We start from the raw sequence: 16,429 nt of genomic DNA, 5'->3' as shown, positions 1-16,429 counted from the left end.
TGTGAGTCCGTACTAGTCTACAGTACTATGTAGGATGTGAGTCCGTGCTAGACTACAGTACCATGTAGGATGTGAGTCTGTGCTAGTCTACAGTACTATGTAGGATGTGAGTCCGTGCTAGTCTACAGTACTATGTAGGATGTGAGTCCGTGCTAGTCTACAGTACTATGTAGGATGTGAGTCCGTGCTAGCCTACAGTACTATGTAGGATGTGAGTCCGTGCTAGCCTACAGTACCATGTAGGATGTGAGTCCGTGCTAGCCTACAGTACTATGTAGGATGTGAGTCCGTGCTAGTCTACAGTACCATGTAGGATGTGAGTCCGTGCTAGTCTACAGTACCATGTAGGATGTGAGTCCGTGCTAGCCTACAGTACTATGTAGGATGTGAGTCCGTGCTAGTCTACAGTACTATGTAGGATGTGAGTCCGTACTAGTCTACAGTACTATGTAGGATGTGAGTCCGTGCTAGTCTACAGTACTATGTAGGATGTGAGTCCGTGCTAGTCTACAGTACTATGTAGGATGTGAGTCCGTACTAGTCTACAGTACTATGTAGGATGTGAGTCCGTGCTAGACTACAGTACCATGTAGGATGTGAGTCTGTGCTAGTCTACAGTACTATGTAGGATGTGAGTCCGTGCTAGTCTACAGTACTATGTAGGATGTGAGTCCGTGCTAGTCTACAGTACTATGTAGGATGTGAGTCCGTACTAGTCTACAGTACTATGTAGGATGTGAGTCCGTGCTAGTCTACAGTACTATGTAGGATGTGAGTCCGTACTAGTCTACAGTACTATGTAGGATGTGAGTCCGTGCTAGACTACAGTACCATGTAGGATGTGAGTCCGTGCTAGTCTACAGTACTATGTAGGATGTGAGTCCGTGCTAGCCTACAGTACTATGTAGGATGTGAGTCCGTGCTAGTCTACAGTACCATGTAGGATGTGAGTCCGTACTAGTCTACAGTACCATGTAGGATGTGAGTCCGTGCTAGTCTACAGTACCATGTAGGATGTGAGTCCGTGCTAGCCTAGCAGCCTGATCACTAGAAATAGACTTTGATTTCTGACGTTTGAAAAGGTCCTGAGAACGTGGATATATAGCAAGCCTTAGCAAGCTGTGAAAAAACTTGATGATACTCGATGCCAATAGCGCATAGTTTTTATTATTTTGTTTCAAGCCTTCCCCAAACTATAGCCCTAACCTTAACCACTCAGAATGAATGTCTAAACTGTTAACATTTGACTTATTTATGTTTTAACCCTGTAAATACGCAGAATTAATCCTGTAACTACGCATAATTAATCCTGTAACTATGCAGAATTAACCCTGTAACTACGGTAACTACGCAGAATTAACCCTGTAACTACGCAGAATTAGCACTGTAACTACGCAGAATTAACCCTGTAACTACGCAGATTTAGCCTTGTAACTACGCAGAATTAACCCTGTAACTACGCAGAACTAACCCTGTAACTACGCATAATTAATCCTGTAACTATGCAGAATTAGCCCTGTAACTACACAGAATTAGCCCTGTAACTACGGTAACTACGCAGAATTAACCCTGTAACTACGCAGATTTAGCCCTGTAACTACGCAGAATTAGTATTGTAACTACGCAGAATTAACCCTGTAACTACGCAGATTTAGCCCTGTAACTACGCAGAATTAACCCTGTAACTACGCAGAATTAACCCTGTAACTACGCATAATTAATCCTGTAAATATGCAGAATTAGCCCTGTAACTACACAGACTTAGCCCTGTAACTACGGTAACTATGCAGAATTAACCCTGTAACTACACATAATTAACCCTGTAACTACGCAGAATTAGCCTTGTAACTACGCAGAATTAACCCTGTAACTACGCAAAATTAACCCTGTAACTATGTAGAATTAACCCTGTAACTACGCAGAATTAACCCTGTAACTACGGTAACTATGCAGAATTAACCCTGTAACTACGCAGAATTAGCCCTGTAACTACGGTAACTACGCAGAATTAACCCTGTAACTACGCAGAATTAACCCTGTAACTATGCAGAATTAACCCTGTAACTACGCAGAATTAACCCTGTAACTACGCAGAATTAACCCTGTAACTACGCAGAATTAACCCTGTAACTACGCAGAATTAACCCTGTAACAACGCAGAATTAACCCTGTAACTACGCAGAATTAGCCCTGTAACTACGCAGAATTAGCCCTGTAACTACGCAGAATTAACCCTGTAACTACGCAGAATTAACCCTGTAACTACGCAGAATTAACCCTGTAACTACGCAGAATTAACCCTGTAACAACGCAGAATTAACCCTGTAACTACGCAGAATTAGCCCTGTAACTACGCAGAATTAGCCCTGTAACTACGCAGAATTAACCCTGTAACTACGCAGAATTAACCCTGTAACTACGCAGAATTAGCCCTGTAACTACGCAGAATTAACCCTGTAACTACGCAGAATTAACCCTGTAACTACTCAGAATTAACCCTGTAACTACGCAGAATTAACCCTGTAACTACGCAGAATTAACCCTGTAACTACGCAGAATTAGCCCTGTAACTATGCAGAATTAGCCCTGTAACAACGCAGAATTAGCCCTGTAACAACGCAGAATTAGCCCTGTAACTACACAGAATTAACCCTGTAACTACACAGAATTAGCCCTGTAACAACGCAGAATTAGCCCTGTAACTACACAGAATTAACCCTGTAACTACACAGAATTAACCCTGTAACTACACAGAATTAACCCTGTAACAATGCAGAATTAACCCTGTAACTACGCAGAATTAGCCCTGTAACTACACAGAATTAACCCTGTAACTACACAGAATTAGCCCTGTAACAAAGCAGAATTAGCCCTGTAACTACACAGAATTAACCCTGTAACAACGCAGAATTAACCCTGTAACTACGCAGAATTAGCCCTGTAACTACACAGAATTAACCCTGTAACTACACAGAATTAACCCTGTAACAACGCAGAATTAGCCCTGTAACAACGCAGAATTAGCCCTGTAACTACACAGAATTAACCCTGTAACAACGCAGAATTAACCCTATAACTACGCAGAATTAGCCCTGTAACTACACAGAATTAACCCTGTAACAACGCAGAATTAACCCTGTAACTACGCAGAATTAGCCCTGTAACTACGCAGAATTAGCCCTGTAACTACGCAGAATTAGCCCTGTAACTACACAGAATTAACCCTGTAACTACACAGAATTAGCCCTGTAACAACGCAGAATTAACCCTGTAACTACGCAGAATTAACCCTGTAACAACGCAGAATTAGCCCTGTAACTACGCAGAATTAGCCCTGTAACAACGCAGAATTAGCCCTGTAACTACGCAGAATTAGCCCTGTAACTACACAGAATTAACCCTGTAACTACGCAGAATTAGCCCTGTAACAACGCAGAATTAACCCTGTAACTACGCAGAATTAACCCTGTAACTACGCAGAATTAACCCTGTAACTACGCAGAATTAGCCCTGTAACTACGCAGAATTAACCCTGTAACAACGCAGAATTAACCCTGTAAATGGTGATAATTAATCCTGTAACTAGGTAGAATTAACCCTGTAACTCTGCAGAATTAACCCTGTAACAACGCAGAATTAACCCTGTAACTACGCAGAATTAACCCTGTAACTACGCAGAATTAACCCTGTAACAACGCAGAATTAACCCTGTAACTACACAGAATTAACCCTGTAACAACGCAGAATTAACCCTGTAACTACGCAGAATTAACCCTGTAACTACGCAGAATTAACCCTGTAACTACGCAGAATTAACCCTGTAACAACGCAGAATTAACCCTGTAACTACGGTAACTACACAGAATTAACCCTGTAACAACGCAGAATTAACCCTGTAACAACGCAGAATTAACTATGTAACAACGCAGAATTAGCCCTGTAACTACGCAGAATTAACCCTGTAACTACGCAGAATTAGCCCTGTAACTACGGTAACTACGCAGAATTAACCCTGTAACAACGCAGAATTAACCCTGTAACTACGCAGAATTAACCCTGTAACTACGCAGAATTAACCCTGTAACAACGCAGAATTAACCCTGTAAATGGTGATAATTAACCCTGTAACTACGCAGAATTAATAATATGTTGATTTTTGAAGGGAAACTTCCAGCAAGCCTACAGTACATTGCAGGATGTGTCTTGCCTGAACCTGTGCATGGCAGCATCTCTGAGTAGAGTTGTTGAGTTTGTCTAAGATTTAATTAAAAATAGTAATTGTGACAGGGGAGGCTCAGAATCTCCTCTGAAAAGGAGGGCATTGGAAAATCTCTCTTACACACACACACACACACACACACACACACACACACACACACACACACACACACACACACACACACACACACACACACACACACACACACACACACACACACACACACACACACACACACACACACACACACACACACGGAGAGGAGAGGAGAGGAGAGAAAAGAAAAGAAGAGAAGAGAGAAGAGAGGAGAGAAGAGAGGAGAAGAAAGAAGAGAGGAGAAGAGAAGAGAGGAGAGAGGAGAGAAGAGAGGAGAGAGGCATTTCAACCCTCTTCTTTTCTTCTTAGTTTCTTTGTTTCTGTCCTCATTGTTTAGAAGCATTCTACTTCTATTGCTCATAAACTTCAAAGGGCACAGAACAGATTCCTGGAATCCACTCACACCCGTTGGTCACTCAGGGTCCATTTTACCAGGGCTCATAGGGCTGTGATCAAAAGTAGTGCACTATATAGGGAATATGATGCCATGTAGGACACTGCCTCAGTCACTCACGCCTAGAATAACACTGATTAAAGCTAGGGTAGAGATGGGGAACTCAGGGAAGGAGGTTGTTAGTGGTGGTTAGTGGTTAGTGGTTGAATGACTCCTCACCTCAAGGTCAAAAGACTTTAGAATGAGTCCAAAGAAAGGCATCACCAAGCCAAGTGGGAGAGGAGTCAGAGGAGTAAACAAAAGTCTTCACCACGTTACTTTAACCTTTAACTGTAGCAAGCTTTTTTAGCAAGCCAAGATGACAACTAAGGGCCGTAGGCGGTACTTCTAAAATGTAATTTCCATTGAAGTAGCTCGCACATCCAAGTTAGAAAGCAGAGGAGGTCAAAGGTTAGAGTTCAGAGGTTATGGGACTGAGACTTGAGCTGTATAAGTTCCTCGAAGGCTGACGGCTGACACAGTACTGTGTGTATGTGTGTGTGTGTCTTTGTCTGTGTGTGTGTGTGTCCCTAAGTTTGTGTCCCTAAGTGTGTGTATATGTGCCCCTAAGTGTGTGTGTGTGTGTGTGTGTGTGTGTGTGTGTGTGTGTGTGTGTGTGTGTGTGTGTGTGTGTGTGTGTGTGTGTGTGTGTGTGTGTGTGTGTGTGTGTGTGTGTGTGTGTGTGTGTGTGTGTGTGTGTGTGTGTGTGTGTGTGTGTGTGTGTGTGTGTGTGTGTGCATGTGTGTCTGTAGGGCTTTGTGCCTGTCTCCAGCCCCCCTGGTTACCACGGGGATCAACAGGTGCTGACCAGGCCTGAGACAACTATGTCACGTATCCAGAAGCTGTTCACTCTGACTGACTTCAGAATCTGCTTACGGCTGCATTTAACAAGCTGTCATATTTCACCAAGCTACTCAATTGTAAGAGCATAGTCTAAGATTAATATATTCCTTTAAAATGCTCCGTTTTTACGTTAATAAGATAAAAATGCCCTACCTTTCCCTTTCAAAATGGAGTCTTGTGTTTAGAAGGTTAAGCAGAGAGGAGTAGTAATGCTGTAAGTCTGTGATGACACTTCTCTCCTTTCTACATTGAGGAATCCAGAAGGGCTGATAGTATCCAGAGAGGGAGGAGGACAGACAGGGAGATAGTGACAGACAGGATAACAGACTGGACGAGAGACAGACATCTCATCCAATAACAGCTGAGCTCAGTGATAGACAGCGGTGCTGTTAACACCTGTTAAGATATGAACTGTGAGAACTGTTACAGCTCCATGGATTGATGTTGAACTGAAACATTGTAAAGGTTCAAAGAAATGCTGCAAATGAGGTGGCAAACAAGTCAGGCTGCTCAGCTGATTGGTTGATTGGCTGACACACTGTCAATTGTGACATTTTGCAACTAAACTATTACCCAACCAAGATAAATTACATAAAACATAACAGAAAAAGACTTTGGAGAACCTTAAATTATATCATGGGCAGAAAACCCAATTCAACTCCATCGTTCATTGAAGTTGATGGGTCATTTAAAAAATTAACTTTTAATATTGCCAATAATTTCAATGACTATTTCACTAGTAAAGCGGAAATGACAACATTAACCAGTGGACCATCATATTTGTGTATAAAAAATCGAATAATGAAGAAAAGGGATTGCTGTTTTGAATTTGGCCAAGTTCGTGTGGGAGAGGTGGAAAAACTATTGTTATCCATCAATAATGACAAGCCACCAGATATAGACAACCTAGATTGGAAACTATTGAGAATGGTAGCAGACTGTATGTATTGCCACCTCTATTTTGGTATATCTTTAACCAAAGCCTAAAGGAGTGTGTGTGTCCATAGACGTGGAAGGAAGCTGAAGTCATTACACTACAAAACAACAGTAAAGCGCCCTTTTCTGGCTCTAACAGCCGCCCAATCAGTTTGCTGCCTGTTCTCAGTAAACTGATTGAGAGAATTGTGTTTGACCAAATACAATTCTATATTTCAGAGAACAAGTTAATTACTGACTTTCAGCATGCATATAGAGAAGGACACTCAACTTGTACTGCACTGACTCGGATGACAGATGATTGGTTAAAATAAATGGATAATAAGATGATAGTTGGAGCTGTATTGTTAGATTTCAATGCAGCCTTTGATATTATTGATCATAAATTGTTATTGCAGAAACTCACTTGCTATGGCTTTACATCACCTGACATCACATGGTTGCAGAACCCAGAGAGCTGTTCTTCAATGGAAGCTTCTCTAACATCAGATATGTACAGTGCGGTGTCCCTCAGGGCAGTTGCCTTGGGCCGTTACTTTTCTCTATTTTTACAAATGATTCACCACTGGTCTTACACATAGCTAGAATGACTAGGTATGCAGATGATTCCACTCTACATGTCAGCACCTCAAAGCCAGTGTGCTCACTGAAATTCTAAATAAGGAGTTACAGTCAGTATCAGAATGGGTGATTAATAATAAACTGGTCTTAAATACATCTAAAACTAAAAGCATTTTATTTGGTTCAAAACATTCTCTAAGACCTAACCCTCAACTGGAGTTGTGCATAAAGGGTGTGACAATTGAGTACGTTGAGGAATCTCTTTTTTTTAAACCCCTTTTTTCTCCCAATTTCGTGGTATCCAAATGGTAGTTACAGTCTTGTCTCATCGCTGCAACTCCCGTACGGACTCGGGAGAGGCGAAGGTCGAGAGTCATGCGTCCTCCGAAACACAACCGAACCAAGCCGCACTGCTTCTTGTCACAATGTACATCCAACCCGGAAGCCAGCCGCACCAATGTGTCGGAGGAAATACTGTACACCTGATGACCTGGTCAGCGTGCACTGCGCCCGGCACGCCACAGGAGCCGCTAATGCGCGATGAGACAAGGATATCCCTGCCGGCCAAACCCTCCCTAACCCGGACAACGCTGGGCCAATTGTGCGCCGCCCCATGGGCCTCCCGGTCACGGCCGGCTGTGACAGAGCCTGGGCTCGAACCCAGAATCTCTGGTGGCACAGCCTTTGATCACTGCGCCACCCGGGAGGCCCTCGTTGAAGAATCTCAACTCCTAGATATAACATTGGATGGTCAAATACAGTATCAAGATGAAATCATACTGACAAAGTTGTTGTGAAGATGGGGAGGGGTGTGTCTGTTATAAAAAGATGTTCTGCGTTTTTGACACAAACATCAACTGCACTAGTTATTAAGGGTCTTGTCCCATCTTGATTACCGTCCGGTAATTTGGTCAAGTGCAGCAAAGAAAGACCTAGCAAAGCTGTAGCTGGCTCAAAACAGAGCAGCACACATTAACTGCACATATAGAACTAACAACAACAACATGCATGCCAATCTTTCTTGGTCGAGGGTTAACGACATATTAAAGGGATAAGGCGTGCTAGCTTTAGCAAAATCACTGGAAGTCTATGGTATCTCCTAGCATGCTAGCAGATACCATAGTCACTGCGCAAAACTACCTCTAACTTCCTTCATACACAGAGCCATGCAAATGGTATCCACAAGTTCATCTGACTCTGGGAAAGTAGATAAAATCCTTACATTTCCCTTTAAAAAAAGATTAAACAACATCTCAGGGAACAGCGAGGACTGTGAGGAGAAACACACAGACACACTAACACACAGACACACTAACAGACACACTAACACACAGACACACTAACAGACATGCTAACACACAGACACACTAACACACAGACACACCATCAAACAGACACACTAACACACAGACACTCTAACACACAGACACTCTAACACACAGACACACTAACACACAGACACCCTAACAAAAAAAAATGTGTTGTAGTTGTGTGACTGTCCTTGTCGATCAGTGTTTTGTTACTTGTCATGTTTTGTGTTTTTTTGTGGGAAGAGTACCTGATACTTCTGCAAAAGCTAATAGGGATCCAAATAAAGAAATAACGAAATAAACATACTAATATCTGACAACTCTGAGTGGTTAAACCTGAAAATGCAGCTAGCAGAAATACACAGGCAGCTAAGCATCCTCCCATGACTTTGTACTTTATACCTGCATTCTACACCTTTTTGCAGAGCCTAAGAAACCTGCTGCTGGTCAGCAGGGTAGCCATACTGCTGTACTGTCTTAATGTGAGAGAGAGAGAGAGCGAGAGAGCGAGAGAGAGAGAGAGAGAGAGAGAGAGAGAGAGAGAGAGAGAGAGAGAGAGAGAGAGAGAGAGAGAGAGAGAGAGAGAGAGAGAGAGAGAGAGAAGGCTGTTCTCCCCCAACCTCCATCCATCTCCCTCAGTGTTTCAGTTGAGACTGACTATAATCATTACCCGTTAGTGATATGGCTGTTGGTGGTTAGTGAGAGCTGTTGTTACTGTTCATGGACTAGTGAAAAGCTGTAGCTCAATCATTAATTGGACATCATGAGGTTAAATTGTGACTAAAGGACAGATGGTCAGGGAAAGAGGGGGTGGGAGAGAAAGAGAGAGAGATATAGTCCTTTCTCTTTAATCTTCCAGTCCAACAGCTTATTTCATAGCTTCCAGCATCCCTTGCCCTGTCCTCATTCTATGGTTGAAGGCTCAACACGCTTCCTTACAGTATTAGGAAATAAACAAACTAGCTTAACAAATCATGCTATATGCAGTGCACTCAAAGACAGAAGCCTTTTGCCATCTATTGACTGCCCCTCTAGGTGACCCCATTGACCAGAGTTAATCTCATTATGTCCTCAGGGTCAGGCTTTAGGAAGATATGAATCTCATTATGTCTTCAGGGTCAGGCTTTAGGAAGATATGAATCTCATTATGTCCTCAGGGTCAGGCTTTAGGAAGATATGAATCTCATTATGTCTTCAGGGTCAGGCTTTAGGAAGATATGAATCTCATTATGTCCTCAGGGTCAGGCTTTAGGAAGATATGAATCTCAATATGTCCTCAGGGTCAGGCTTTAGGAAGATATGAATCTCATTATGTCCTTAGGGTCAGGCTTAAAGAAGATATGAATCTCATTATGTCCTCAGGGTCAGGCTTTAGGAAGATATGAATCTCATGTCCTCAGGGTCAAGCTTTAGGAAGATATGAATCTCATTATGTCCTTAGGGTCAGGCTTTAGGAAGATATGAATCTCATTATGTCCTCAGGGTCAGGCTTTATGAAGATATGAATCTCATGTCCTCAGGGTCAGGCTTTAGGAAGGTATGAATCTCATTACGTCTTCAGGGTCAGGCTTTAGGAAGATATGAATCTCATTATGTCCTCAGGGTCAGGCTTTAGGAAGATATGAATCTCATTATGTCCTTAGGGTCAGGCTTTAGGAAGATATGAATCTCATGTCCTCAGGGTCAGGCTTTAGGAAGATATGAATCTCATGTCCTCAGGGTCAGGCTTTAGGAAGATATGAATCTCATGTCCTCAGGGTCAGGCTTTAGGAAGATATGAACCTCATTATGTCCTCAGGGTCAGGCTTTAGGAAGATATGAATCTCATTATGTCCTCAGGGTCAGGCTTTAGGAAGATATGAATCTCATGTCCTCAGGGTCAGGCTTTAGGAAGATATGAATCTCTTGTCCTCAGGGTCAGGATTTAGGAAGATATGAATCTCATTATGTCTTCAGGGTCAGGCTTTAGGAAGATATGAATCTCTTGTCCTCAGGGTCAGGCTTTAGGAAGATATGAATCTCAATATGTCCTCAGGGTCAGGCTTTAGGAAGATATGAATCTCATTATGTCCTCAGGGTCAGGCTTTAGGAAGATATGAATCTCATGTCCTCAGGGTCAGGCTTAAAGAATATATGAATATCATTATGTCCTCAGGGTCAAATTAAAGAAGATATGAATCTCATTATGTCTTCAGGGTCAGGCTTTAGGAAGATATTAATCTCATTATGAATACTTGACCACATATCAAGTAGTAACTAGCTAACCATCACTAATATAGAAAAACAGCTATTTTACAAAGAGCACGCAAGGCAACTTTTACACAGGCACACACACACACACACACACACACACACACACACACACACACACACACACACACACACACACACACACACACACACACACACACACACACACACACACACACACACACACACACACACACACACACACACAGCTGGTGGGTGGAGGTCTGTGTTGTTGCCGAGTGTGTTCTCTCTGGGCAGGGGGAGACTGTTGAGTGCTAGTCAGTCATGTTATTGCTGTTTGGAAAGATTGCATCACACCCATGCCATACACACACACACGTTATTGGTGTTTGTAAAATGGTTTCACGCTCCTCATCGCTCCCTTGCCAAGTTAAGAATGTTTTAGTCACTGACCCACTTTGGGCTGAAAAACCACTTGAAATGGTTGTCTGTCTCTGTGACACAGCTTTAGTGTGTAGAGAAGTGTGTGTGATAGGTTGAAAAGAGACAGAGAAGCAGACCCTCCACAGGCCACAGGGATACAGGGAAATGTCCTGGTGTTATCAGAAGTCATATAGTCCTCTGTGGCTCAGTTAGTGTAACATGGTCCTCTGTGGCTCAGTTAGTGGAACATGGTCCTTTGTGGCTCAGTTAGTAGAACATGGTCCTCCACGTTGCGTCGTACATAAGAACATCCCTTAGCCGTGGTATATTGGCCATATACCACACCTCCTCGTGCCTTATTGCTTAATTATACCAATACAGTCCTCCTTACCAAAGCAATGCAAAGATAATTGGTTTTATTATGAGTAGTGAAAACTCAATATATACAATTGAAATCGGAAGTTTACATACACTTCATTAAAACTTGTTTTTCAACCACTCCACAAATTTCTTGTTACAAACTATAGTTTTGGCAAGTCGGTTAGGACATCTACTTTATGCATGACACAAGTAATTTTTCAAACAGATGTTTACAGACAGATTATTTCACTTATTTCACTTGTATCACAATTCCAGTGGGTCAGAAGTTTACATACACTAAATTGACTGTGCCTTTAAACAGCTTGGAAAAATACAGAAAATGATGTCATGGCTTTAGAAGCTTCTGATATGCTAATTGACATCATTTGAGTCAATTGGAGGTGTACCTGTGGATGTATTTCAAGGCCTACCTTCAAACTCAGTGTCTCTTTGCTTGACATCATGGGCAAATCAAAAGAAATCAGCCAGACCTCAGAAAAACATTGTAGACCTCCACAAGTCTGGTTCATCCTTGGGAGCAATTTCCAAATGCTTGAAGGTACCACGTTCGTCTGTACAAACAATAGTACGCAAGTATAAACACAATGGGACCACGCAGCTGTCATACCGCTCAGGAAGGAGACGCGTTCTGTCTCCTAGAGATGAACGTACTTTGGTGCAAAAAGTGCAAATCAATCCCAGAACAACAGCAAAGGACCTTGTGAAGATGCTGGAGGAAACAGGTACAAAAGTATCTATATCCACAGTAAAAACGAGTCCTATATCGACATAACCTGAAAGGCGTCTCAGCAAGGAAGAAGCCACTGCTCCAAAACTGCCATAAAAAAGCCAGACTACGGTTTGCAACTGCACATGGGGACAAAGATCGTACTTTTTGGAGAAATGTCCTCTGGTCTGATGAAACAAAAATAGAACTGTTTGGCCATAATGACCATCGTTATGTTTGGAGGAAAAAGGGGGATGCTTACAAGCCGAAGAACACCATCCCATCCGTGAAGCACGGGGGTGGCAGCATCATGTTGTGGGGGTGCTTTACTGCAGGAGGGACTGGTGCACTTCACAAAGTAGATGGCATCATGAGGGAGGAAATATATGTGGATATATTGAAGCAACATCTCAAGACATCAGTCAGGAAGTTAAAGCTTGGTCGCAAATGGGTCTTCCAAATTGACAATGATCCCAAGCATACTTCCATAGTTGTTGCAAAATGGCTTAAGGACAACAAAGTCAAGGTATTGGAGTGGCCATCACAAAGCCCTGACCTCAACCCTATAGATATCTGTGGACAGAACTAAAAAAGCGTGTGCGAGCTAGGAGGCCTACAAACCTGACACAGTTACACCAGCTCTGTCTGGAGGAATGGGCCAAAATTCACTCAACTTATTGTGGGAAGCTTGTGGAAGGCTACCCAATACGTTTGACCCAAGTTAAACAATTTAAAGGCAATGCTACCAAATACTAATTGAGTGTATGTACACTTCTGACCAACTGGGAATGTGATGAAATAAATAAAAGCCGACATAAATAATTCTCTCTACTATTTATCTGACAATTCACAGTCTTAAAACAAAGTGGTGATCCTAACTGACCTAAGACAGGGAATTTGTAATAGGATTAAATGTCAGGAATTGTGAAAAACTGAGTTTAAATGTATTTGGCTAAGGTGTATGTAAACTTCCGAATTCAACTGTATACATAGCAGCTAGCAAGAAGCAGTCCCTGAACAAAGTGAGTTCCATTTGGTTGACACTTGGTTGCTTACTAACAACGTTACTCTGAACATTATTAGAATGTTTTGGAACAAACATGACATTCTGACAACGCCAAAAGAAAGCGTTAATTTCATGTTACAATTCAACATTCTAAGAAATATCCCTCGTAAATGTTGCTATGCTGTTCCTGGAATTATTTTATAAGGTTCTTTCTCCGAACACGTAGTGTAGAGAAACTGGACAAATCTAGCTTAGAGAAAGTCTATTTCCACACACACACGCACACGCACACGCTCACACACACACACACACACACACACACACACACACACACACACACACACACACACACACACACACACACACACACACACACACACACACACACACACACACACACACACACACACACACACACACACACACACACACACACACACACACACACACACCTGTATTTCCACTCAGGCACTCATTCACACGAGTCAGTAGTTTCTCTGCTTTAGTGCAGGGCTGTCTGCCAAGGACCAGACAGTTAACCATTTGTTGCAACACAGAAGGTCAGTGCAGCATGACTGACAGAGTCTATAAGCAGAACAGGGGGACACAACAAAAGGGAGGAGAAGAGGGATAGGAGGAGGGAGGTTTTAGGTGTCCAATCACAGGTAGTCTTTTATGTCAGTGGAATAAGCCAAAGAAAATGATGTTCCTAAACCAGCCTACTGTTCTACTACACCAGCCTACTGTTCCTAAACCAGCCTACTGTTCTACTACACCAGCCTACTGTTCCTAAACCAGCCTACTGTTCCTAAACCAGCCTACTGTTCCTAAACCAGCCTACTGTTCCTAAACCAGCCTACTGTTTCTAAACCAGCCTACTGTTCTACTACATCAGCCTACTGTTCCTAAACCAGTCTACTGTTTCTAAACCAGCCTACTGTTCTACTACATCAGCCTACTGTTCCTAAACCAGCCTACTGTTCTACTACACCAGCCTACTGTTCCTAAACCAGCCTACTGTTCCTAAACCAGCCTACTGTTCTACTACACCAGCCTACTGTTTCTAAACCAGCCTACTGTTCTACTACACCAGCCTACTGTTCCTAAACCAGCCTACTGTTCTACTACACCAGCCTACTGTTCCTAAACCAGCCTACTGTTCCTAAACCAGCCTACTGTTCCTAAACCAGCCTACTGTTTCTAAACCAGCCTACTGTTCTACTACATCAGCCTACTGTTCCTAAACCAGTCTACTGTTTCTAAACCAGCCTACTGTTCTACTAAACCAGTCTACTGTTCCTAAACCAGCCTACTGTTCTACTACACCAGCCTACTGTTCTACTAAACCAGCCTACTGTTCCTAAACCAACCTGCTGTTCCTAAACCAGACTACTGTTCTACTAAACCAGCCTACTGTTCATAAACCAGCCTACTGTTCTACTAAACCAGCCTACTGTTCTACTAAACCAGCCTACTGTTCTACTAAACCAGCCTACTGTTCTACTAAACCAGCCTACTGTTCTAGTAAACCAGCCTACTGTTCTACTAAACCAGCCTACTGTTCTACTAAACCAGCCTACTGTTCTAGTAAACCAGCCTACTGTTCTACTAAACCAGTCTACTGTTCTACTAAACCAGCCTACTGTTCTACTAAACCAGTCTACTGTTCTTAAACCACCTACTGTTTCTAAACGAGCCTACTGTTCCTAAACCAGCCTACTGTTCCCAAACCAGCCTACTGTTTCTAAACCAGCCTACTGTTCAATTAAACCAGCCTACTGTTCCTAAACCAGCCTACTGTTCCCAAACCAGCCTACTGTTTCTAAACCAGCCTACTGTTCTATTAAACCAGCCTACTGTTCCTAAACCAGCCGACTGTTCCACTAGATCAGCACAGAGAATTGTCACCATAGCATAACCAGTTCCCACACCGTGTGGGTCTGTTGGATGTAAAACGGTGAATAACGCAATACAGTTCATTCATGCACACCAAATCAATGTAAGGTCAAAACACAGTGCCAAGGCTGCTCCGTGTGTGGAAAACTTAATCCCAAATCTTTATGATTTGTGATACTAAAATAGATTTTCACTACAGTTCTTACCTTCCCCTTACACCAGTGGTTTCTTAATCCTGGTCCTGGGGACCTAAAGAGGGTTACATTTTTGTTTTTGCCCAAGCACTACACACCTGATTCTAGTCACTGGTTTGATAATGACTTGATTAGTGTGTGTAGTGCCAGGTAAAACATGAAATATGTGTTTCTTTGGGTCCCCAGGACCAGATGAAGAAACACTGCCTTAGACAGTACAAAGTAGCATTGGCACATGACGTTGATGCCCACAACTTCGAGTCAACACAGAGGACGCACAAGTCGCTCTGGATAAGAGCGTCTGCTAAATGACGTAAATGTTGTGTGTTTGCTGGGACTTTTCCCTTAGATAGTACTACATTACCCATGATGCCCCTCTCTCTCACCTTCTCGGCCAGCAGCTCTCGGATCTTCCCCGCCTGCAGACGAAACCTGAGCAGCTGCATCTCCAGGGCAACGCAACGCTTCTGCCAATCCACGCTACCCGCTCCTACTACGGAGCCTGCACCCGCCCTGCCACTCTCCAAGACGTCCGACATGTTGACCGCACCGCTGCCCGACGGATGGACCCTGTCGCCTGGTAACCGACTGACCCGGACCTGCAGAGCAACACACACACACACACACACACACACACACACACACACACACACACACACACACACACACACACACACACACACACACACACACACACACACACACACACACACACACACACACACACACACACACACACACACACACACACACAGTCAGAGCCAGGCCACGGGAGTGGAGCAGCAAAAAGTTACAATACATGTGTCAGCTTTTGTACGTTTTTTAAAATTAAGTGCAAACAAGTGAAACCCTTTGAAGATCTTCGAGGGGAAATAGTGTTTAATAGTGTCCCCACTTCACTTCCCATGACTCAGTGGGACAATGTGAGAAAAACAAACACTCACCACTCAGAGATGACTGCATGATGACACAGTTAAATACAAGCTCCCTCTCTCACTACACACACAGCAGGCCAGGCTCGGCTTTTTAACCAAATAATTCCTAACCCAGTCCATGTGCCCCACCCCCAGCATTGGTCCCCCATCAAGATCTCCCTAGCTTTGGATTATGTGTTGCCGAGGCATAGCCAAGTGCCCACCCCCATCCCCAACCTCAGCCCCCAACACAGCTTTCCCCAGCCCAGCCCAGCCAGGCAATCCCTTCTTAATTACAGG

The 16,429-nt window shown here is 43.1% G+C and overlaps 1 protein-coding gene across 1 annotated transcript in view; it reads right to left on the bottom strand.

The window, feature by feature from the left end:
- LOC139563568 (pleckstrin homology domain-containing family H member 1-like) overlaps window positions 1-16,429 on the bottom strand; it is an 86,979-nt gene that overhangs the window by 64,293 nt on the left and 6,257 nt on the right. Inside the window, exon 2 of the mRNA XM_071382350.1 lies at window positions 15,602-15,814. Coding sequence (XP_071238451.1) covers window positions 15,602-15,754 — 153 coding nt within the window. The 5' untranslated portion in view covers window positions 15,755-15,814. The remainder of the gene's footprint in view (window positions 1-15,601; window positions 15,815-16,429) is intronic.

The sequence above is a fragment of the Salvelinus alpinus genome, chromosome 34 (assembly GCF_045679555.1).
Source record: "Salvelinus alpinus chromosome 34, SLU_Salpinus.1, whole genome shotgun sequence".
NCBI classification, from domain to species: domain Eukaryota; kingdom Metazoa; phylum Chordata; class Actinopteri; order Salmoniformes; family Salmonidae; genus Salvelinus; species Salvelinus alpinus.
This window is presented reverse-complemented; position numbering and strand designations above follow the sequence as displayed.